This window comes from Astyanax mexicanus, chromosome 3, assembly GCF_023375975.1.
Source record: "Astyanax mexicanus isolate ESR-SI-001 chromosome 3, AstMex3_surface, whole genome shotgun sequence".
In the NCBI taxonomy this organism is placed as follows: domain Eukaryota; kingdom Metazoa; phylum Chordata; class Actinopteri; order Characiformes; family Acestrorhamphidae; genus Astyanax; species Astyanax mexicanus.
Genome location: NC_064410.1, coordinates 35,022,144 through 35,045,000, shown reverse-complemented (window position 1 = coordinate 35,045,000; position 22,857 = coordinate 35,022,144). Strand labels below are relative to the sequence as shown.

General features: G+C 38.0%; 1 protein-coding gene across 2 annotated transcripts in view; it reads right to left on the bottom strand.

The window, feature by feature from the left end:
* The window catches only part of myo1g (myosin IG), a 127,086-nt gene that overhangs the window by 88,882 nt on the left and 15,347 nt on the right, over positions 1-22,857 (bottom strand). For both annotated transcript variants that reach the window (XM_007254742.4, XM_015607225.3), the window contains 10 exons: positions 21,750-21,843; positions 21,224-21,389; positions 17,673-17,726; positions 17,305-17,403; positions 16,395-16,511; positions 15,879-16,085; positions 13,953-14,098; positions 13,627-13,741; positions 12,871-13,041; positions 10,628-10,698 (listed from right to left, as the gene is read on the bottom strand). In XM_007254742.4, the coding sequence (XP_007254804.3) occupies positions 10,628-10,698; positions 12,871-13,041; positions 13,627-13,741; positions 13,953-14,098; positions 15,879-16,085; positions 16,395-16,511; positions 17,305-17,403; positions 17,673-17,726; positions 21,224-21,389; positions 21,750-21,843 (1,240 nt within the window). The remainder of the gene's footprint in view (positions 1-10,627; positions 10,699-12,870; positions 13,042-13,626; positions 13,742-13,952; positions 14,099-15,878; positions 16,086-16,394; positions 16,512-17,304; positions 17,404-17,672; positions 17,727-21,223; positions 21,390-21,749; positions 21,844-22,857) is intronic.

Genomic DNA, 22,857 nt, shown 5'->3' with positions numbered 1-22,857 from the left:
AGAAAGCAGCTCCAAAGTGAAGGATGCTTTATATACAACAGAGAAAAGCAGTCAACATTTAGAGTGATTTGAGAGACACAGCTGATGTATCCTTTCCAGCACATCAGTTGGTCACAATCTATTGTACACATACAACAAAAGCCAAAGAAGAAAAAACTGGGCACGATAAAAATGTCACAAAACAATGATTTTTGTGCAAGAAAATTATTTAAATATTAATTAATAACACAGTTTCTCGTGTGACATTATCCTAAAGTCTCTCTCAATTAATCATTATCTGTTTAATATAACTTTTAAGCCCTATCCGGATGTAAATATTGTAATTTTCTCTTTTATAAGGGGGGTTGGCTCTGATTTTATTCCCGTCCGGAACGACCATGTATGTGTTTTTCTTAGACGTCCTCTGAGAAAATTACAGGCTGAATTACCTACTGTTTTTGGCTGGTCCATGGTCCTCCGGTAATTTTAGTCACGTCCGGACACACACCTCTTGAGTTTCGTTACCTTGCATTAAATAAAATACTTATTTGTCCACTGCTACACACTGTAATTACACTTTAGGTGTGCGTTTCCACCAAATTCTATGTAAACACAACAACAAGTGGAAATGAAGGAGCTACTGAACATGATGTCATGTGACCGAGAAAACCAAAACACTCACTGGTCCTCCTGTTTTTTCAATTGCAGTCCAGATGCAAGAGTTTTATCACTGAGTAGAAGTATGAAATATTTGTACAGACATCCTCCTGAGAAACTAATCCTGTCCAGATAGGACTTTAGTCCATTTTTCCTCCCTTTTTTTTAACCTAGTGCTTGAAATATCATAGCTTCTGCTACACTGTTGCACTCAACTAGCATCAACTTAGCAACACCACAGCAACCATCTAAGATACAACCCATACTGTATGGGATAAAATAAAAAACAGCGATAAGGTGGTTTGGCGGTTATCACGTTTACCTTTTAGCTCTGGGATCTTGGGTTCAAGTCCAGACGGGCTCAGTTTCCATATTTTCTACCTGTGTGCTTCCCTGTGGGGTCTGAGTTGTTGTTTCCAGTTAAGAGTATGCTGTGTGCAACATACTGCTGCATCTCACTGGAAAGCATTGAGTGTAAATCACTGTATAGAGTCTTGATTGGGTTCTATAAAGATTGTATATACTTTAACGTAAGTAAGATAATAATATTAACCAGTTAGCAACCATTTAGCAGCAACAAAACAGAAGATGGCATGACAAAAGTGGCATGCCACAATGAATACGTTTTCGACTTATTGCAAAATTTATAGACGTTATCTCAACAATTCTTGCTGACCTTGATATTGTACATTATGTGTATTTAGCACAAAGAGAATTTATTTTTCTTTTTTTTACAGTGTTTTTTACGGTGGCCGAGAAAGCCCAGCGCAGTGCAAATTGAAAAGCGCTGCAAAAGCACAAAACACATCCATCAAAATTACAACACAGGCGCAGCAAATAGAAAAACGCGCTGCAAAAAGAAAAACGCGCAGCAAATAGAACCACAACACAACGGAAGTGAGTCACAACACGGAATTTTCCCGGGGGACCTTAAAAGATGCTGTACCAGCTGTGTACAAAGGACAATAAGTGGCAAACAAGCTTCTGAAAAGTAAGTAATGTTTATTACCTGTGATTACCACGGTTGTGTGCATATTATTAAAAGTTCTGCTTCACAAAACGCCTTGTTTGCCACTTATTGTCCTTTGTACACATAGTGAAGTCCGAGACGTTACTGAAGACGCAGCTTAGCTGGTACAGTATCTTTTAAGGTCCCCCGGGAAAATTCCGTTGTGTTGTGACTCACTTCCGTTGTGTTGTGGTTCTATTTGCAGCGCGTTTTTCTATTTGCAGCGCGTTTTTCTATTTGCAGCGCGTTTTTCTATTTGCTGCGCCTGTGTTGTAATTTTGATGGATGTGTTTTGTGCTTTTGCAGCGCTTTTCAATGTGCACTGCGTTGGGCTTTCTCGGCCACCGTAGTTTTTGCATTAATTATGGTTTATTTATTTTGGATATTTTGAGCAGTTCCAATGTCTCAATATTTATAAATGTTTGTTGCTAATTTGTAACTGCATTACTATACTATTATACTATATTAATACACTGCCTGGCCAAAAAAAAAAAGCTGCCACCAAAATACTCCAATAATAATATTTAAATGGACCACCATTATCTTTGATTGTGGCCCGCATTCACTGTGGTATAGTTTCATAGATATTTAATTTTTTAGCAAGAGTCTGACCGCTGCGCAAAGCCTTCTCCAGCACATCCAAAAGTATCTCAATGAGGTTAAGGTCTGGATAATTAAAAAAAATGATGATCTGATGCTCCCTGAACCACTCTTTCAAAATTCCCCATAAATCTTGGCATTGGCATCTTGAAATATGCCTGCGCCATCAGGGAGGAAAAATCCATTGATGGAATAACCTGATCTATATGCAGTATATTCAGGTAGTCAGCTGACCTCATTCTTTCATCACATACTGTTGCTGAACCTAAACCTGAACAACTGCAGCATTAACCCCACATAATTTAATCAAGGGTGCGATTGTTTTTTTTTTTTTTGCCAGTCAGTGTATTTTCATTAGCAGCATAAATTGGTCTTAAATGTTTGATACTATTTTTTATCGCAATTGTTTCTGAGACAAAAAATGGTTATCATGTCAGGCCCAGTCAAAGATTAGCTTTTTAACACTGAGGTTGGGTTAGAGATGGGTCAAACTGACCAAGCATTATCTACAGTAAAGGTACCATTAAGTCACATTAATGGAAACATCTCAAAAGGATAGTTTTACATGCGTGTATTTAGTGACTTGGCCACAACAGTATCCCTTTACCCTTTTTTAGAATTTTGGATGCATATTTCTCTGCACATTTGACCCAATTACTAATTATGATCTGAGTGACTCCAGCTCCTGTGCATGTTTATATCTAGAGCAGCTTTCCGCAGCAGGATTTACTGATTCAGTTTAACGCTTCCTTCAGACCTGCTCAGCCTGATCCATCCAGCACTGCCACGCTCAACCAACCAGCTGCCAAGAGCACAGAGGCTGGGAATGAAACACCTTTCAGCACTGCCAGCTCCAGCCTAACTACCCATCTCACCATAATCCTAATAGAGCATCGCTGAAAATGAGGTGAAAAATGTGTCGTCTATTTTTGCTTCCTCAGCGAGGAAAAAAAAAAAGGCCAACCAGCTCCTAAATTAGGACAGCGCCCTTGAGTTACGGAGTTACAGAAAATTCCCACACCAGCAGCAACTTCGCAGGCTTTGTACTCAGACTCTGCCTCCGACATTCTCATAAAACATGCTTTTATTCGCTGAAACAATGAGGCTTGTTTGTTTGCTGTTCATGACCTTTAAGATGCGCTGTCTGCATTGACTTCATCATGGTTGTGATGTTATAAGCACTGACACCTAAACAGAACATGTAACCACCCCCCCAGGTACATTTACATAATATCTGCTATGCGTGTACAGCATGTGTGTACCATAAAACACCCTCAGTGGGCGTTTCTGTAAACATGTTCATAATTGTGATGTCACAAAAAACATACTAAAATAACCTGACCTTTTATTCATCACAGTGGAAATTAGACATTTTATAAATTGTATTATTTTTAAGTATTTATTTGTGGTTGTGATCCATATCTATACCCATTTATAGTCATATCTATCCATTTCCATTCCCATTAATGTTCTTTCTATATACATACCCATCTATGCTCTTTCATATCCATTCCATCAATGTTTATTTATAAGCAACCATGTTCATCTATAGCCATACAATCAATGTGTATCCATATCGATTACCGTATTTTTCGGACTATAAGGCGCACCGTATTATAAGGCGCAAGATGAGTGAACGGTCTATTTTTAGTGTTAGTCCATACACAAGGTGCACTGGATTATAAGGCGCACTAAATGAAACTTTATTTATATCAGTAACAATAACTCTGAGCAATAAATCCTTCACAATATCTGTGAAAAATAACAACATCTCTGAGCAATAAATCAACAAGCACAGCAAGTACGTATTACTCCGCGACGCTCCTGACAACGGTAGCCGCAACGCTCCGACAGACCATAATATTATGTTGAAGCACAGCAAGTACGTATTACTCCGCGACGCTCCTGACAACGGTAGCCGCAACGCTCCGACAGACCATAATATTATGTTGAAGCACAGCAAGTAAGTTACGTATTACTCCGCGAGGCTCCTGACAACGGTAGCCGCAACGCTCCGACAGACCATAATATTATGTTGAAGCACAGCAAGTACCGCATTACCCCGCGAGGCTTCTGACTATAATAGCGTGTTGTGCCGAATTCGGTGAATAAAACGGTTTTAAAACAGAGATAAAGATTGGATAAGTTTCATTTCTGGATGAAGTGATTTCCAGTGCTGTTTGGATATAACTGTGGATTACAGGAGACTGGATTGATGGATTCTCTTTAGTCTGGACGCGTTTTGAAGGTAGGACCTGTGGCTGAGCGCGGGTGTGTGTTCGGGGGGTGGCGGCAGTGACCGGAGGTTACCCCAGGACAAAAGGAGAGCCTTTTATTACTGGAAACATGCGCTCTGAAGCAGCTCTAATTCATGAAACATACATCCTACAGTAAAAGCACAGTTCTGGAATCCGGAGAGCCAGACGGTTCGAATGGTGTATGACATGACCGCATTCGATGAAATATGGACGAACGATAAACGCAAATATGAGAGTTATGAATTATTAAAATCATAACCAAGGCATATTTCGCCCTAAATGTTTATTTTCTGAAAGGATATTCCGCTAAATAGGCTAAATAGCTCAAAAGCAGAGATTCTAAGCTTTAAAATGGTATATTGGATGTCTATATTGAACCTGTAACTGTTCATAACTATTCAGAAACACAGCCAGTTATGAAATATTAAATATTTCTGGCCCGCCGGTGGGCCAGCGCGTGTTAAGAGGTTAACTTTACTTAGAAGTGGGCGCTAAAAATAAACAGTTTGTGCTATTACCCCAGAACGGGTGGAAAGGAAAGTTTACCGGCACCTTGTTCTGGCCACGGAGCTACAGTGGAAACTAGCTACCCTGAACCACAGCCGAGAGGCAGTACGGCAGTCAAAGGTAACCGCGCGCTAGCCCAAGAGGGGGATCTTTTTCTGGCGTGGGTGAGGAATTCTGCACAAAAGAGCGCCGTGTACCACATAAAATCGAGGTCAGTAAACACAAGCAAAATCCATACACAAGGCGCACTGCATTATAAGGCGCAATGACGATTTTTGGGAAAAAATAAGTATTTTAAGTGCGCCTTATAGCCCGAAAAATACGGTACATACAATTTTCATTAATAAGTAACTATGTTCATCCATAGCCACACCATCAATGTTCATCCATAATTATCCACGTTCATTCATAGCCATACCATCAGTGTTCATCAATAACCATCCATGTTAATCCGTATCTATGCTTATCCATATCCGTGCCCTTCCACATTCTTTCTCATTCATATCCATACCAATCCATGTTCATCCATATCCATGCCAGCTATATCTATGCCCATCCAAGTTTATTCATATCCATAATATCAAGGTCATCCATATCTATTCATGTTACCCTATTCTCATACTGTACATATTCATATCCGTTCATTTTCATGCCCATTCATGTTTACCCATATCTATGTCCATCCAAATCCACACCCATCTATGTCCATCCAAATCCACACCCATCTATGCCCTTGCATATCCATACCAATCCATGTTCATCCATACCCTTTCCCATTTTGCTAGTATTGACCCACGCCCTTGACTGGGCAGAGAAGAAGAAAGAGGGGGAGCGATCTCAGAGTATTTGGGATGGAGTTCGGGGCAGCTTCGCTGTAAAGCGTGAAGCCGAAGCCCCCCCTCTCATGAAGAGAAACATGAGAAGAGAATAAAATTAAAGAAGGAGGAAGATGGGGAGGAGGTGGGTGCGAGGTTTGTTCAATGAGTAGGTAGAGAGGAAGTGACGGTTTAAATAGGGATGGAAGTGGGAGGAGTGAGGGCGTGGATCACTCCCAAAACTTAGTTATGACACATAACTCCACTTAATATCCATACCCAACCAAATTCATCCAGATCCATATGCATCCATGTAATCCATACTCATCCATATCTGTCCATGTCCATTCATATCCAAACTCATTCATACCTAGCCATGTCCAACCATACCATCACCACACATGCTAAGGCACAGTCATGGACATCCATATACAGCTATGGAAAAAATAAGAGACCAAGCCAAACCAAAGCTGAACTGCTTGAATTTTTGCACTAGGAGCGGCACAAAGTTATCCAAAAGCAGTGTGTAAAACTGGTGAAAGAGAACATGCCAAGATGCATGAAAACTGATAAAAAACAGGGTTATTCCACCAATTATTGAACTCTTGAAACTTTATGAATATGAACTTTATGAATATAAATACGTTTTCTTTGCATTATTTGAGATCTGGAAGCTCTGCCTCTTTGTTGTTATTTCAGCCATTTCTCATTTTCTGCAAATAAATGCTTTAAATGACAATATTGAACTGAAGTGGTCTCTTAATTTATTCCTGAGCTGTATATGACCATTCATTTTCTTCTGTATCCATGATCATGCACAGCCATTCATATTTATGCCCATCTGCATCAATACCCAAACATATTACCGTATTTTTCGGACTATAAGGCACCGTATTATAAGACGCACTATCAAAGAACGCCTATTTTCTGCTATTTTTCCATACATAGGGCGCATCGCATTATAAGGCGCGTTAAGTGACACTAGAAAGGGTGCCTATATCAAAGTGAACAGGGGTGGCGCCATGTTTCCCTTCCCCCACCGGGGGTGGTCGCTTGCCGGTGGAGCGTCTCAGTATACAAATCTAACGTTAGCTCTTTCAAAGTCAAACGAGTGCTGGATATTAATCTACACAGATTCCTCTCCTGAAAACTGTTTATTTGGGTGAGTAACGTGCTTCAGTTTATTTACAGTAAGCTTAGATTTCCAGATGTCCACTAAGGCTTGCTGCACCAGCGTTAGCATAGCTATCCGCTAGCACGCTAGCTAGTCACCTAAACTAGTAAAGTTAACCCAAACTTAAACGACAGCGTTACACTGAGTAATCCTGCGTGTTCTGGTAAGACAGTGAGATATTAGCTAGCGATTCGTCCCCCGTAGCTTGTTTTAACACGGTAAACAAGCAGATTACAGGCTGATAAAACTCACCTCTGAGAGAGTTAGCGCTTAGCATCTAGCTAATGCTAGCCAGGCAAAGCAGCACAGACTTACAGGCCGATAACTCACCTCTGAACGGTGAACGCTTAGCGATTAGCATCTAACTCTAATAATACTGCTCCAGCAGTATTAAAAGTGCTAAATTTAGAAAATACTTATCTCTGAACAGTGAAAAAGCTAGCTAGCTAAGCGGTTAGCATCTAGCTAATGCTATTGCTGCTCCAGCCTCGGAGCGGCACGGCTCTGCACGGAGTGTGTGTTTACTGCTCCTTACACCTGACGGGTAAAATTTAGATAATACTGATCTCTGAACAGTGAATAAGCTAGCTAATGCTATTTGCTGCTCCAGCCTCGGAGCTGCACGGCTCTGGACTCTGTATAGCACTGAAACTCTGTATAACGCTGCACGGAGTGTGTGTTTACTGCTCCTTACAACCTGACGAGTAAAATTTAGATAATACTGATCTCTGAACAGTGAATAAGCTAGCTAGCTTAGCGGTTAGCATCTAGCTAATGCTATTGCTGCTCAGCCTCGGAGCTGCACGGCTCTGGACTCTGTATAGCACTGAAACTCTCTATAACGCTGCACGGAGTGTGTGTTTACTGCTCCTTACAACCTGACGAGTAAAATCCATACAAAAGGCGCACCGTATTATAAGACGCACTGTCAATTTTTGTGAAAATTAAAAGTTTTTAAGTGCGCCTTATAGTCCGAAAAATACGGTAATCCATATCCATCCAATTATATCCATAACAATATCACAACTGGTCTAATCACAATAAAAAAAAAGTTTCAGTATCATGGTGTTTTAAACGAGTTGCATTATGTAAGGACTTAAATAAAAAATAAAATAAATAAAATAAGTTTTTCTGTTATTGCGTCCACATTTAAAAAAAGACACAAGAGTAGATAAATGTTTCTCTTTAGCTATGGCATTCATTATCGTTATTATATTTAATATAATGGAAATGTGTGTTTTTAAACATTTAGATGTTTAACTGTTAAGATGAATATTAAAACATATACAGCACTACATATAGTCTCTATTTGCTCCCATGTTGGGGGCCCTTTAATAACGGTTGGCTGCAGTTCATTGTGCAGTGTGTTGTGTCTCAGTAGGCAGAATGGGGGATTACCATTAACACTTATGTACCAACCAGTTCTCCTGAGAGTTTTTAGCACATGTGAAGTTTACACACAGGGAATACACGGCCATTATCCCAGTCACAGCTGCTGAAAGGACAGTAACCTGAGCACGTAACCACATTTCTAATGAGTCATACAGTAGAATGGGTGCCGTTTGGGGGCAACAGAGCTTTGTTTTTACTTTCCTGGAAAGCAGCATATTTTGTAGCCATTATAAAAAATAGTTTTATACTGTTTCAAAACAGCATTTGCCATTTACAGTAGTATATACATATTGATTTTGAACACATTTACATGGATATACATTAATAAAATGTACATAGCAGTAAAGTCCCACCTATTCTCAACTTTAATAAGTTAAAATAAATGATCCAGCCTAAAATAAACACAGATTACTGCATTTATATAGCAGCTTTTACAACAGATGTTGCAAAGCAGCTTTACAGAAACCTTGTGGAACAAAGGATGAAACAAAACATAAAACGTAGAAGTGACAACAAAAGAAGTGAGCGACAATGGCAAGGAAAAACTCCCTCACAACTGAATTAAGAAAGCTTGGAAAAAACCAAGGCTCACAAGGAGGGACCCATCCTCCTCTAGTCAGAAAAATATACACTTATTCACTATACAGTCGCAAGAAAAAATGTGTGAACCCTTTGGGACTTGGGATATACTAGGATTTCTGCATAAATTGGTCATTAAGTGTGTTCTGATCTTCATCTAAGTCACAACAATAGAAAAACACAGTCTGCCTAAACTTATACCACACAAAAAATGATGTGTTTGCATGGTTTTATTGAGCACAACATGTTAAAATTCACAGTGCAGTGTGTAAAAAGTATGTGAACTTTAATTTAATTTAATAACTGGTTGACCCTCCTTTGGCAGCAAAAACCTCAACCAAACATTTCCTGTAGTTGCAGATCAGAGCTGCACAACATTCAGGAGGAATTTTGGATCATTCCTCTTCAAAAACTGTCTCAGTTCAGTAATATTTTTGAGATATCTGGTGTGAATCGCTCTCTTGAGGTCATGCCACAGCATCTCAACTGGGTTAGGATTGAGGTCAGGATTTAACCCAAGCGTATTTTCTTATGTTGAAGCCATTCGCTTGTTGATGTACTTGTGATTTACTGTGTTTGTATGTCTTAAGTTTTCCTGCAAAATGTCTTGTTAACTTGGACATTCATTTTTCCGTTGATGATGGCAATCCGTCCAGGTCCTGAAGCAGCAAAGCAGCCCCAAACCATGATGCCCCCTCCACCATGTTTCACAGTTGGGATGATTTTTTGATAATGGTGTGTTGTTGCCTTTTTTCTCCACACATAGCATTGTGTGTTCCTTCCAAAACAACTCAATTTTGGTTTAATCTGTCCACATACTATTTTGCCAGTACTGCTGTGGAACATCCAGATGCTCTTTTGCAAATTCAAACGTGCAGCAATATTTTTCTTGGACAGCAGTGGCTTCCTCCGTGGTGTTAATGTTTTCCTTATTGTAGATTTGTCTGTTAGCATGTGCCAGAGATTTCTGTAAGTCACCAGCTGACACTCTAGGATTCTTCCTCACCTCATTGATCATTCTGCGCTGTGCTCTTGCAGTCACCTTTACACGATGACCATGCCTAGGGAGAGTAGCAATAGTGCTAAACTTTTTTTCCATTTGTAGACCGTCTGTCTTACCGTGGACGCATGAACATCAAGGCTTTAAAAGATACTTTTGTAACCCTTTCTAGCTTCAATGAAAGTCAACAATTCTTGAACATAGGTCTTCTGAGAGCTCTTTTGTGTGAGGCATGATTCACATCAAGCAATGCTTCTTAAACACAGCAAACTCAAAAAAGGTGTGTATGTGTGTTTTTATAGGCCAGGGCAGCTTTACCAACACTTTAAATCTCATCACATTCTGGCTCCAATTAGCTTTTAGAAAAGTCATTAGCTTAGGGGGTTTTAACGTACTTTTTACCCTCCCACTGTGAATGCTAACATGTTATGATCAATAAAACCATACAAACATAATTTTTTGTGTGGTTTTAGTTTTAGCAGACTGTGTTTGTCTATTGTTGTCTATTGTTGTGACTTGAAATCCAAGTAATCCCAAAGGGTTCACATACTTTTTCTTACAACTGTAGTTTATGGCTGCTGGTTGGTTTGACAATGTTTGTACTCATTAAAAAACAGTATATATATATTATGATGGAGGAAAGCATTCTAAACTCACGTGACGTCGCCAGCATAGTGTCGGATGCGAAAGTGGCGGTTAAACTCCATGGTCTTGTCAGTGGGACACAGCTGAGAGAGAAAAAGTTTAAGAAACCTTAAGCAGATGTCTCTAAAACAGCACATTTATCATTCCTGAATTTTAACGATAAATCTGATAAAGAGAGCTGAATTTAAGCTCAGTAATAGTTTTTTTCATGTATGCTTAAACAGTGTATTCTCATAAATGAGTGAAAATAAGCAAGCAGTGTTTATAACACAACACCCAAAAATCACTTTACACAATATTAATTTCTAACTGATTCATGTTCATATTGTGACGCAATTATGAGTTTATTGTCTGGTTGCAAAGCAAAAAAATCTGATTATTGCCTGACTCATGTAAACTCTGAGTTTTACCATTATCTAATTAACCAAGTTCATGTAAACACGTTAATCAGATTACTGACAAACTCTGATGTCCTACATTAATCAGATTATGATCTGCATGTTAACAGAATCACTGCTAGGTTGACACTATCAAATGGAGGCTAGTGGTTGAATAACATTATCTGCATTACCAGAATGGCTACAGTCTCTATAAAATAACAGTGTCTACAAGAGAAGAGTTTCTAATAGAGTGGGCACCGACTGCGTGCACTAAAAGTGTGTGTAATGGATGTGGTTATTTAGAGACAGATAGCCAGAATCCCACAGCTTCAGTAAATCCTCAGCCTCAGGGCTGCAGGCTTAGAGGTTCTTAGCTCCAGGCTGGACTGGGATCTGAGTCACTACAGTAAATACTGTGGAAATATTGCTCTCTGCTGACCAGGCTGCCAAACTGCAGCAGCATCCATCAGAAAGAAGCAGATAAATCACCTAAACCGGTAAATCAACTTATGGAAGGTTTAAACTAGTGCTGTTTTACTACTGACCCAATCCAACTGTTCTCTTACCTTGTTGTCAATTTCACACATCAATCAATCAAACATATTACCAAACAATATAATTAACCCTCCTATTATGTTCATTTATCAGAATTAGCAGTGGTGTTCCCGGATCATATTGACCCATCACATGTTTAATTGACCAAAAGATATATAAAAAAAAAATCCTAACAAGCAGTGTGAATATTTCATTACTAAATCCATTACTAATTTTTATCAATCTAATTAATATTTAGTGCAAAAGTGTTCCTTACCTTTAACAGGTAATGGTTCAATTAGGATAATTCACTCGTTTTTAATTTTTAAAAAAATACACTTTCAAACTTTTTTTAATGTTTCCCTACTTTATTACTTTTGAAAGAACAGCAACATTAAAAAAACAGTAGTTTTACATGACATTGAAAGGCAACATTGCAATTTTGTTTTAGTTTTATTTTTGCAGGCTTTGGTTGCAAATAAGTGTGATGAATAATTTTATATTATATGTTGATTACACTAATTAAAGCAAGCAGAAGAAGTTTCATATTTAAAAAAATACTTTTAACTATTTTTTTTATATCTTAAAACTTAATAGGAGGGTTACAAAAGAATAAATATATAACAACAAAGAACAATGTTTCAGGCTGCTAGCAGTACTGTGTAGGCGACTCCGTCAGCCTGTTGTAATAGAGTGGTAACATTAAAATTCACGGCATTACAGCTCTTCAAAAGAGGACTGTGGGTGATCCAACATTTATTTATTACCCCCACCAATAATTTCTCAGTGATAGAAAGCTGAATTTAACTATTCATTATCTTTTTCCCCATTACACCTTAAATGATGCAGCAGTGTCAGGTAGGGAGCAGGAAGAAGACGTGAAGAGTAGACGAAATTTGCTAAATATTTAATAAAATAGACAAAAAAAAAAACAAGGAACCAAAACCTGAAATAATAAAGAAATACAGGAAACAAAAAAACAGCAAAAACATTAAAACACAAGACCTGACTGACGGTAGGAAGTACAATTACGGACGAGGAACACTGGAACAAGGAGAAAGGGGGACTATAAATACACATGGATAGAAACGTGCAAATCAGTGATTAAGTGTTACCTCAGGGGACAGCTTAAGAAACACCTATGCCTGTACAAGTTGTGATGTCTTATCTTGTCAGTGATGCTAAACACTAGTTAGGATTCTCATGGCAGGATGATTTGAGTGAGATCTGATTCCATGTGGGTGCCAGATAGTTGGGAAACTGCAGTTTGCATGACAGTTCTGTTTTTATCTACTATTAGTATGTGTTTCTGTGTTTGAGTATGTGTGTGTGTGCTCATACCTTGCGGGATGTATAGTGAGCATGCTGTCCGAGTTTTTGGTTCATACTGTCCAGGCAGACAGTGTCTGTAACTTTTCCTGCAGTCAGACAGGCGTCATCCAGAATAGAAATGATGCCTTTATGGGGCTGCTCCACCAAATCCACAATGATCTGATTATTGAAGTAGTCAATCTGTTCAGGGGTTAAGGCAAGTCAGATAATCTGGAACCATGCTTTGTTCTTTAGACTAGGTCATGTGATCTCAACTAAAAACCAAATATTGATTTCTGATCTCTTAAAACTTTATGAATATGAACTTGTTTTCTTTACACACTTTTTGTTATTTCTCATTTTCTGCAAATAAATGCTCTAATTGACTATTTTTATTTGGAAATTGGGAGAAATGTTGTCTGTAGTTTTTAGAATAAAACAACAATGTTTATTTTCCTCAAATATATACCTATAAATAGCAAAATCAAAGAAACTGATTCAGAAACTAAAGTAATAATAATGAAAAAGATATTACCATGCAAAATACAATATTGTATGTATATGATCATCCTTCAAATCATATTAAGACCTGTTTTAAAGTTATGTCTATACATATGTTTGCTTTATACAAAAATATTTTTTTACACACAAATAAGTCAGTTAGCTTTACCTCAAATAGAAAATGGTTATGATTATGATGTAAGATTTATGTTATTTTATATAACACTATTTAACAGTACCATTAGTGTGTGTATGTGTGTGTGTGTGTGTGTGTGTATTACTTACATGTTGCCAGGTAATGCCTTCTCTGTTATATTCAGCTTGCTCCTGTTTCAGGATGAGCTCAATAAAGAGCTGCTGCAGTTTCTCATTGCAGTAGTTAATACAGAACTGCTCAAAACTGGAGGCAAAAATACAGAGAAAAGAACTTCTGTTTAGTTCTGCTATTTTATTACTTTAATATAGTCTGAATTTGTAATATTATTATCAGTTAAACATCAGTTATTTAATTTGTTGGACTAAGTTATGGAAATGATTAATGTCTCCAATGATTCTGAACAAATAAAAACAATTGTAGTAGCTGGACATGCACAGTAATTGCTGGTACTGACCTGTTATTGTCAAATATCTCAAAGCCGTAAATGTCCAGAACTCCTATGACCGTGTTTTTTCCGTGCAGTGCTGGATTGTAGTCCTTCACCTCAATCACGCTATTGATTCGGCCCACAATCCACCCAAACAATCGTTCATACAAGGCCTGCAGACACACACACTGTGAGACAGGATCACTTCACACAACACTTACTGCTGTATTTAACCAGCGTACAAATAGAACTCCAGCGCATAAACATGACATAACGGCACATGCTATTCAGATCTCATGCGGTAACATCTCTAGTTCTACAAATAACAGCCTAGGGGCCTAATTTTTGCAATCTATAGGCGAGCAGTCAACTGTGAACAGCATAGCTTGATTAAAGTGCGTCAGTGTGTCTTTGGTATCATAAGGACACACAAAAAAATACACATTGCTCGGCAAAAGGCATTTACTAACTCTTTTAATTAATCATGTGGGAGTTTTGGGCGTAACTTTAAAATTAACCAGCTAGCATGTCACTTGCCATTCCCTTTAAGAGCCAGGTGTACTCCAACTTTGGCAGATTGCTATTTTAATGGCGCTGTGCTTCAGTGCTTTTCAACAAAAGAAACTGAGCTGCTTGTTCACGCTGTAAAGGTGCACAAGCAGATCATTTACAGGAACAGCACTGTTAAACTTTTTCTGTATTCTGTTTATTGTTGATGTAAATGTTGTGTTTGTGCACTATATGTGTAACAAGCGGGTGTGTAAGTGCTGAGCGTGAACACAGGGCACCTGGTTAGCTAAGACAGAAATTGATGTCTTGCTGTTGACTGTTGTCAGGGTTGTAATCAGTCAGTGGTGCGCCACCAAGATAGCAATACACCAGAAATTTACCTGAGCACACCTTACTTCCAGAACACCACATACATTTTTTTCACACCTAATGCTGATGAAAATAGAGACAAAGGTGATAAAAACTGTGATCCACTGTGAACAACAATAAGCATGTTATTATATCACCAACTTTGTCAATTAGTCACTGCATATCAATTTGCAAGTCAATTTTATACCTTACTTTCATGTTTTTATTAATTTATTTTTTTGTATTTTCTCTGACGTTCAATGACAAATTTGATGTTCCAAATAAATGACTGCACCTTTAAGATGTACAGCTCTGGAAAAAAAATAAGACACCACTTAAAAATGATGAGTTTCTTTGATTTTACCAAATTGAAAAACTCTGGAATATAATCAAGAGGAAGATGGATGATCACAAGCCATCAAACCAAGCTGAACTGCATGAATTTCAGCACCAGGAGTGGCATAAAGTTATCCAAAAGCAGTGTGTAAGACTGGTGGAGGAGAACATGCCAAGATGCATAAAAACTGTGATTAAAAGCCAGAGTTATTCCTCCAAATATTAATTTCTGAACTCTCAGATCTGAAAGCTCTGCATCTTTTTTGTTATTTCAGCCGTTTCTCATTTTCTGCAAATAAATGCTCTAAATTACAATATTTGTACTTGGAATTTGGGAGAAATGTTGTCTGTAGTTTATAGAATAAAACAAGAATCTTCATTTTACTCAAACATATATCTATAAATAGCAAAATTAGAGAAACTGATTCAGAAACTAAAGTGGTCTCTTCATTTTTTCCAGAGCTGTATATGAGATAAATGAGCTCTACTCTGAGGCACAGTGATTAGCAGTGAACAGTCCGTGATTATGTATGGGCAGAAATACAGTATGTAAATAGGAGGTTCTCACACCAGCAGAGACACTGTTATTTCTAAACTTTACACTCTATTTACAGACAGTGTAGATTTCCTTTAATTGACTCAGTAGACATGAGGAGTGAACAGTGTGTTCTGAAGAACAAACGCCATGTAAAATGTGAAATCAGACAGCTGTAACGAGTCTCATAAATAAATCTGTGACATCTGTCAGTTACACCGTACCTTAGCGAAAGCATCACGCCCGTAACTTGCTTCCTGTTCACTGTGACCTTTTTCAATGACCTCTCCTCCCCCGGTGGCCACAGTGCGGTACAGCAGGGCCTTATTAACACTCTCTGGTTCAGTGGAGGTCAGCTCAGCGATGTGCTGTACTGCATCTCCTTCTGACAGCTGGACGCTCTCTCCATCACTCACAAACTGCAGGTTCCCCTGAAATCAACAACAGTCAAATACAGATACCAAAGTAAGAAATACAGAAAAGGAAATTTTACTTTTGGGGGGCTCATACTTCACTTCTCATAATCACAGAAGTGTGTCTTGCTGATACTGTAAGTTAAGCCTAGAGTTTGGGTTGATGGTTTGTTAAAATAGTGAGCCTTAAATACAGATATAAAATAAAAGAGCTTCATACTGATTGGCTAATAGTACTGTGCCTCATTTAAAGCAGCATTTTGCAAAAATTTGCCTTTCTTGCTCCAGGGCTCCCCCTACAGTCAGGGCGCTACTGCTGTAACTTACCAAGTGTAGAATAGTGCTCAGAATTTTATATATGGAGTTGATCTCCGCTTCAGTGAAACCGATCACCTTCAGTGCACTCATAACCGCTTTGTGACAGCAACGATCATCTGAGGATGCCTGAGCACAAGACAGAGAGAAATTCAATGTAAGAATGTAGATAAATGTGATTTTACAATAATAATCATTTTTACTTTTATATTCTGCTTGTGTTACAAACAAACAAACAAATCCAGTGTGCATTATGAATGAATTTTACCAGTCAGGTTGTAAGGAGCAGTAAAGCCACAGTACAGCAATATAAAGGAGTTCCAGTGAAGCTTCTTTAGCACTGAAGCTGGAGCAGTATTAACATTAGCTTTCACCGGTCAGTGGTCAGTATTATCGGACTGTATTCTGCATGTTTACCATGTTAAAACAAGCTACGCGGGACGAACCACTAGCTAATTTCGCCCTGGTTTACCGGAACACTCAAGGTTCCTCAGTTTTTATAACTAGAAAAGGTCTAGAAACACAGATAACTCTGTAACTATTACAGAGTTAATATCTTTACGTTTAGAGAAAATCCAGATAAAGCCAAAGAGTGGTGAGTACTGTTTTCTACACCTTTAAAAGACTTCAAAAAAGATACAGCCAGAGCTCTGGCTGACCCACATGGCAATGCGCTTAGCTCAGGTTATCAGTGGACTAAGTCTCAGTTTCAGCAGTACAGAGAAGAATAAGAGATCTGACAGGTGAAGAGCAGTAATAAAGTCATTACTAAGATGATCAAATAAAAAAAGCAGCTTGTCTGGGTCATACAGCACTACTACTGGACAACTAAAAATAGGGGTGTTCTAGTTGATTGATACTACTACAGTTATTATATTATATACAGTACTGCTATTACTCTGAAGGTGAGTGAGAAGCTTACAGTAGTGACGGAGGCTCCCTGTTGGGTGTAGGTGTAGTCTGTTGGGTCTTTGTTCAGGTGTAAAGACTTCAGCATGTCTTCAGATCCTCCTCGCAGTAACTACACACACACACACACACACACACACACACACACACATACACAAACACAGAAAAACACATAAAGTACCTTACAACTTACTGATAGCATCTCTACTCAGCGAAGCACTGATCCCTTACAGCTAGCACTGAAGTGAACTTAGTTTTATTGTATTTCTCTAACGTTCAACTTTAATCTACTGCACAATACACACAGACTGTAAGCAATAGTATATCCCACATATCCCACATTTTATTCCAAATGAAAATTGAATGAAAATTTTGTCATACCTGGTAAAAAGAGTGGAAGTTCCTCTCCCCCTCCTGCTGCTGCACAACTCTCGACTGAAAGGGAAAGACAGAAGCAGTTAGAGGAAGAGCATTAGCCACTGAACTTTAACGTCAGACAGATGTTGAGTTTTAGTTAAAAATAAAAGTCTGGTTGATGTTAAAACCCAATGTTGTACAGACAGTGGAATTTAAAGACACATATCCATCAAAAATCAACAATGGGGCAATGTCAAGCTTTAACGTTAGCCAGACATTGATTCCAGTGGGATATCAAAGTAAAAAAAAAACATTAAAAAAACAACGAGTTTTACGTCAAACTCCAACGATAGACAAATGTATTTCCTATAGTAAAAGGTCACAAATCTTAAAAATTTTAAGCTCCAATATTAGACAGATATAACATTTTATTGTGTATTCATCAAAACACAATATTGGACAGAGATCACAAATCTTTCGAAAACCAATATTGGATCAACATCAAACTCCAACCTCCAATACAGATTAGGGCTGCAACGATTAGTCTATATAATTGACAATGTCAATACATTTAATTGTCGACTAATTGTTGTGAATTTGTATCAGTACTGCATTACACAAAGTGCTGTGAAGAGAAGTGCAATGGGAGATAAATGGGGGTAAATAGCTCACTCACACAGTTTACACTTAACTTAGTCTGTCTCCAAAAGTGCCCAAAACAAAAGATTAAAGGACCACTGTGTAACTAATTTTCAGTAGTAAATGATAAAATGATCAGGATGTATCATCAGATATTAAGGAAACATGTTGAGTGAAAGCACTGGCAGCTCTTGTCAGCACGGATTCAGCAGTACGTTCCTATTTTAAATCTGCAGTCCGTCCCGGGTTTTGTGTTTGTTTTGCCCTCTGTCTCCTCCTGCTGCTCGTTCCCCAACACTAACCCCGCCCACCGAGGTTGCCAGCACTACAGCAGTGCAGCACAGCAAAGGAGCTAGCAGAGCTGGTTCAGTTAAACCTCAGCTGCTACACACCGCGGGGCTCGCGTGGTCCGGCACATTGCGGAGCTTTAGCTCTCCCTCATGTAACATACAGTCAATATAATTCTAGATATGGGTTTTAGAAGATGCCTTTTAAATCTAGTGTTCACCTGTTTCTACTGTTTTTAGAGATGGAAGGCATCTCAGAAGTAATCATTGACTAATCGATTAATCGAAAATATAATCATCAGATTATTCGACTACCAAAATAATCATTAGTTGCGGCCCTACTACAGACGTTGAGTTTTGGTTAGAAATCACAGTTTAACTTATCTGTTAAAAACGAACCTTACATTACAAATAGTTGTTGGTATTTTATTTTAGGGAAACTCTGTTAAGTGATTTTTGTAAGCTGTAAGTCTGATTTAGGTTAATTACCATAACAACCTAAAGCCAACAAAGAAAGTCAGCTGTCCTCACTATACTATGTTAAATTAACATTAACGACCTAATAACAACATCTGTTTCTGTTGGTGGCCAGCTAAGTGCTGTATTGAATTAAGTATTTTAAAAGATGTACACTGTTTTCCTAAATATTAATATATGCAACAAATTAACTATATATATATTTTAGTATATTTACTTTGGCAATGACTATTATTTTATAAAATACATTTCCTTTGTGTGGGACTGATGTGCTTCTCTAATTCAAGTGCATTGAGTGCACTGCTTTTTCACTGTATCTAAAGCAACAATAATAGGTTTGAGGTTATATATATATTATACATAAGTGTGAGATACACATTCAGTTCACACACGCAGCTATTTACTGCTCAGCTCTCATGCTCTGCTTCAGTTCAACACAGTTAGAAACAACACAGTCTTGCAACAGAGGTCAAAAATAGAGCAGCTGCACCACAGGTACTATGATGTTATCTGGGGAATTTATATCTGTTAAATATATACACACACTGGCCACTTTATCTTAAACATTTTTTATCTTAAACAGCTCACCAGTACATGCACAGCGCATGCTATCCGTTCTCTTTTTCTTCATCAGTGGTCAGTTTCTGATCACAGAGTCATTATTAGCTGGATATTCTTGTGTGACGGATCAACACTGAATCTAGCAGCCGAAACCACAGCCAGAAACTGACTAATGAAGATGAGGAGTAGGTGGTCTGATAAACCATGCAGAATGAAATGGCCAGTCTACAGAAGTACAAGGTAATACATATTAATACAGAAGCCAGTGAGTAGACATACAAGATAGGTGTTTCTGATAAAGTGGCCAGTGAGCAGAAGTACTCACAAGTACTCAAGGTAGGGTGTTTTAACTTGGAGGGCAGTGAGTGAAAGCACAAGACAGAGGTTTCTAATAAAGTAGCCAGTGAACAAAAGCACAAGGTAGGTGTTTCTAATAAAGTGGCCAGTAAGTGAAAACACAAGGTAGGTGTTTCTAATAAAGCGGCCAGTAAGTGAAAACACATGGTATGTGTTTCTAATAAAGTGGCCAGTGAGTGGAAGCACAAGATAGGTGTTTCTAATAATGTGGCCAGTGAGTGGAAGCACAAGATAGGTGTTTCTAATAAAGTGGCCAGTGAGTGAAAGCACAAGGTGGTAGGTGTTTCTAATAATGTGGCCAGTGAGTGGAAGCACAAGGTGGTAGGTGTTTCTAATAAAGTGGCCAGTGAGTGGAAGCACAAGGTATGTGTTTCTAATAAAGTGGCCAGTGAGTGGAAGCACAAGGTGGTAGGTGTTTCTAATAAAGTGGCCAGTGAGTGGAAGCACAAGATAGGTGTTTCTAATAAAGTGGCCAGTGAGTGAAAGCACAAGGTGGTAGGTGTTTCTAATAAAGTGGCCAGTAAGTGGAAGTACAAGGTAGGTGTTTCTAATAAAGTCTCCAGTGAGTGGTAGCACAAGGTGGTAGGTGTTTCTAATAAAGTGGCCAGTGAGTGGAAGAACAAGGTATGTGTTTCTAATAAAGTGGCCAGTGAGTGAAAGCACAAGGTGGTAGGTGTTTCTAATAAAGTGGCCAGTGAGTGGAAGCACAAGATAGGTGTTTCTAATAAAGTGGCCAGTGAGTGGAAGCACAAGGTGGTAGGTGTTTCTAATAAAGTGGCCAGTAAGTGGTAGCACAAAGTAGGTGTTTCTAATAAAGTGGCCAATGTTAGGTAGTACAAATTATGGTCTTTCAATAAGACAGAAGAGTAAGTAGAAACACAAGGTAGGCGTTTCTAATAAAGTTGTAAAATACAATGTACAGGGTTCTAATAATGCGACCAGTAAGTTTTTGAAAAAGAATGCTAACTGTCACTTTTGCTACTTCAGATTACAGGCTATTTTATATTTTTTAGCGTTTATATGTTTTTGGTAATAAAAAAATAATGAAGTCAAAACTGCTTTGCAGTGAAGGCCATTTGAGCTCACTAGACCCGCTAAGCACTGTCAAGATGATGACAATAATGATGCTAAAGATTATTTTATTCCCTACTGCTAAACATCTTTTTCCATCTTCCACGTACTATAACACATACTTCCACAACCATTATATTCCACATGTTTTGTTCAGATCTATTGCTGAGAAATAAGTTTTACCTTCTCCAGCAGGTAGTTGTTGATGTGTCCTCCAGTAGGGTCTCCATTGAAGTTAAAGTTAATATCCATGTACTTTCCGAAGCGGCTGGAATTGTCATTGCGGTTTGTCTTAGCATTCCCAAAAGCCTCCAACACACAATTGGATTTCAGAAGCACATTCTTCACACTGTACAAAAGATATAATAAAACAGTAAATAAAGACTGACATTAAATGAATACTCTGTCTAAAACCTTATACCACAAAAGTGTAATTTATTCCATATATTTATGTTTGTTTCAATTTCTACCCAATTTAGAAGGCCAATAACCCGATCCTTGTTCACATGAACTCTACACTAGTGATCCAGCACGCTAATCCTGTAGTCAGAAACCGACTGCATGAATAAATGGAGAAGAAGAGCTAAGCAAAAGATGGGCTCTAGTGCTCTAACTTTATATTTACATAGTAAAAGAGTAGCTGGTGTGTCTGGTAAAGTGGTAAAAAGTTTTTTCCACAGTAAAACGCATCAAAGTGACTGAATCTTACCTCTCAACCTCTAATCTCTGGCTGGGGTTAGTGATGGCAGCAATGTACTGCATGATGTATTTACTGGCTTCTGTCTTTCCTGCTCCACTCTCACCTGTAAAGCACATACAGATCAGTGTAAGACAAGCTCAGTCACAACTTACAGGAGCCTAAAAGCCTAAAAGCATGTTTAAATGTCCATGACTATGTTTGAGGACCTGTATCAGAGGTGAGAAATAAATAGCTGGTGTGCAGTAATATTTTGTTTTGCAATACTGTATCAATTTTCAAAAACATGATATCAATTATTGATTATTAGGTTTCATGTAAAGATTGGTGGAAGACGATGGTAGATAGATAGATAGATAGATAGATAGATAGATAGATAGATAGATAGATAGATAGATAGATAGATAGATAGATAGATAGATAGATAGATAGATAGATAGATAGATAGATAGATAGATAGATAGATAGATAGATAGATAGATAGATAGAACCTTTATTGATCCCCGAAGGGAAATTCTATACATACTTCTATTGCATAAGAAGTATACTTTCTTATATTCCGATTTTAGGAGTATATGAGTATAGCAATATATTGCAATTAGGGTTGCAACGGTATGAGATTTTCACGGTATGATAACCGTCTCAGAAAATACCGCGGTATCACGGTTATCACGGTATCACAGTTTGTTACATATAATATTAAACTGACCCTTAAAGAAATTACAACAAAGGTTTATTGTTCAATTAACGATTTATTGTAGAAACAATTATAAATTTAATGTCTCCTTAAAAAAAAAAAGCTGTACACCATCAGGTGAAGGAAACCAGGTTTTTCCACTACTCTTAAGGGCATTAGGAGTGCATATATATATAAAAAATATATATATAAATATATATATATATACACACACACACATACACACACATGTCACACATTACATGTCCTCTAAGAAGTAAAGATTCTGTATTTAAAATATTCAGTACAATTATTTAAGTTTAAATTATTTAATATCTGATAAACTGAGCCTGGGTCAGTGTCTGATCAACGACTGTTGTAAACGTTTTACTGCCAAGTTGGTATATAACCAGATACTGCAGAAAGAGGGGATTTATTTCTGAC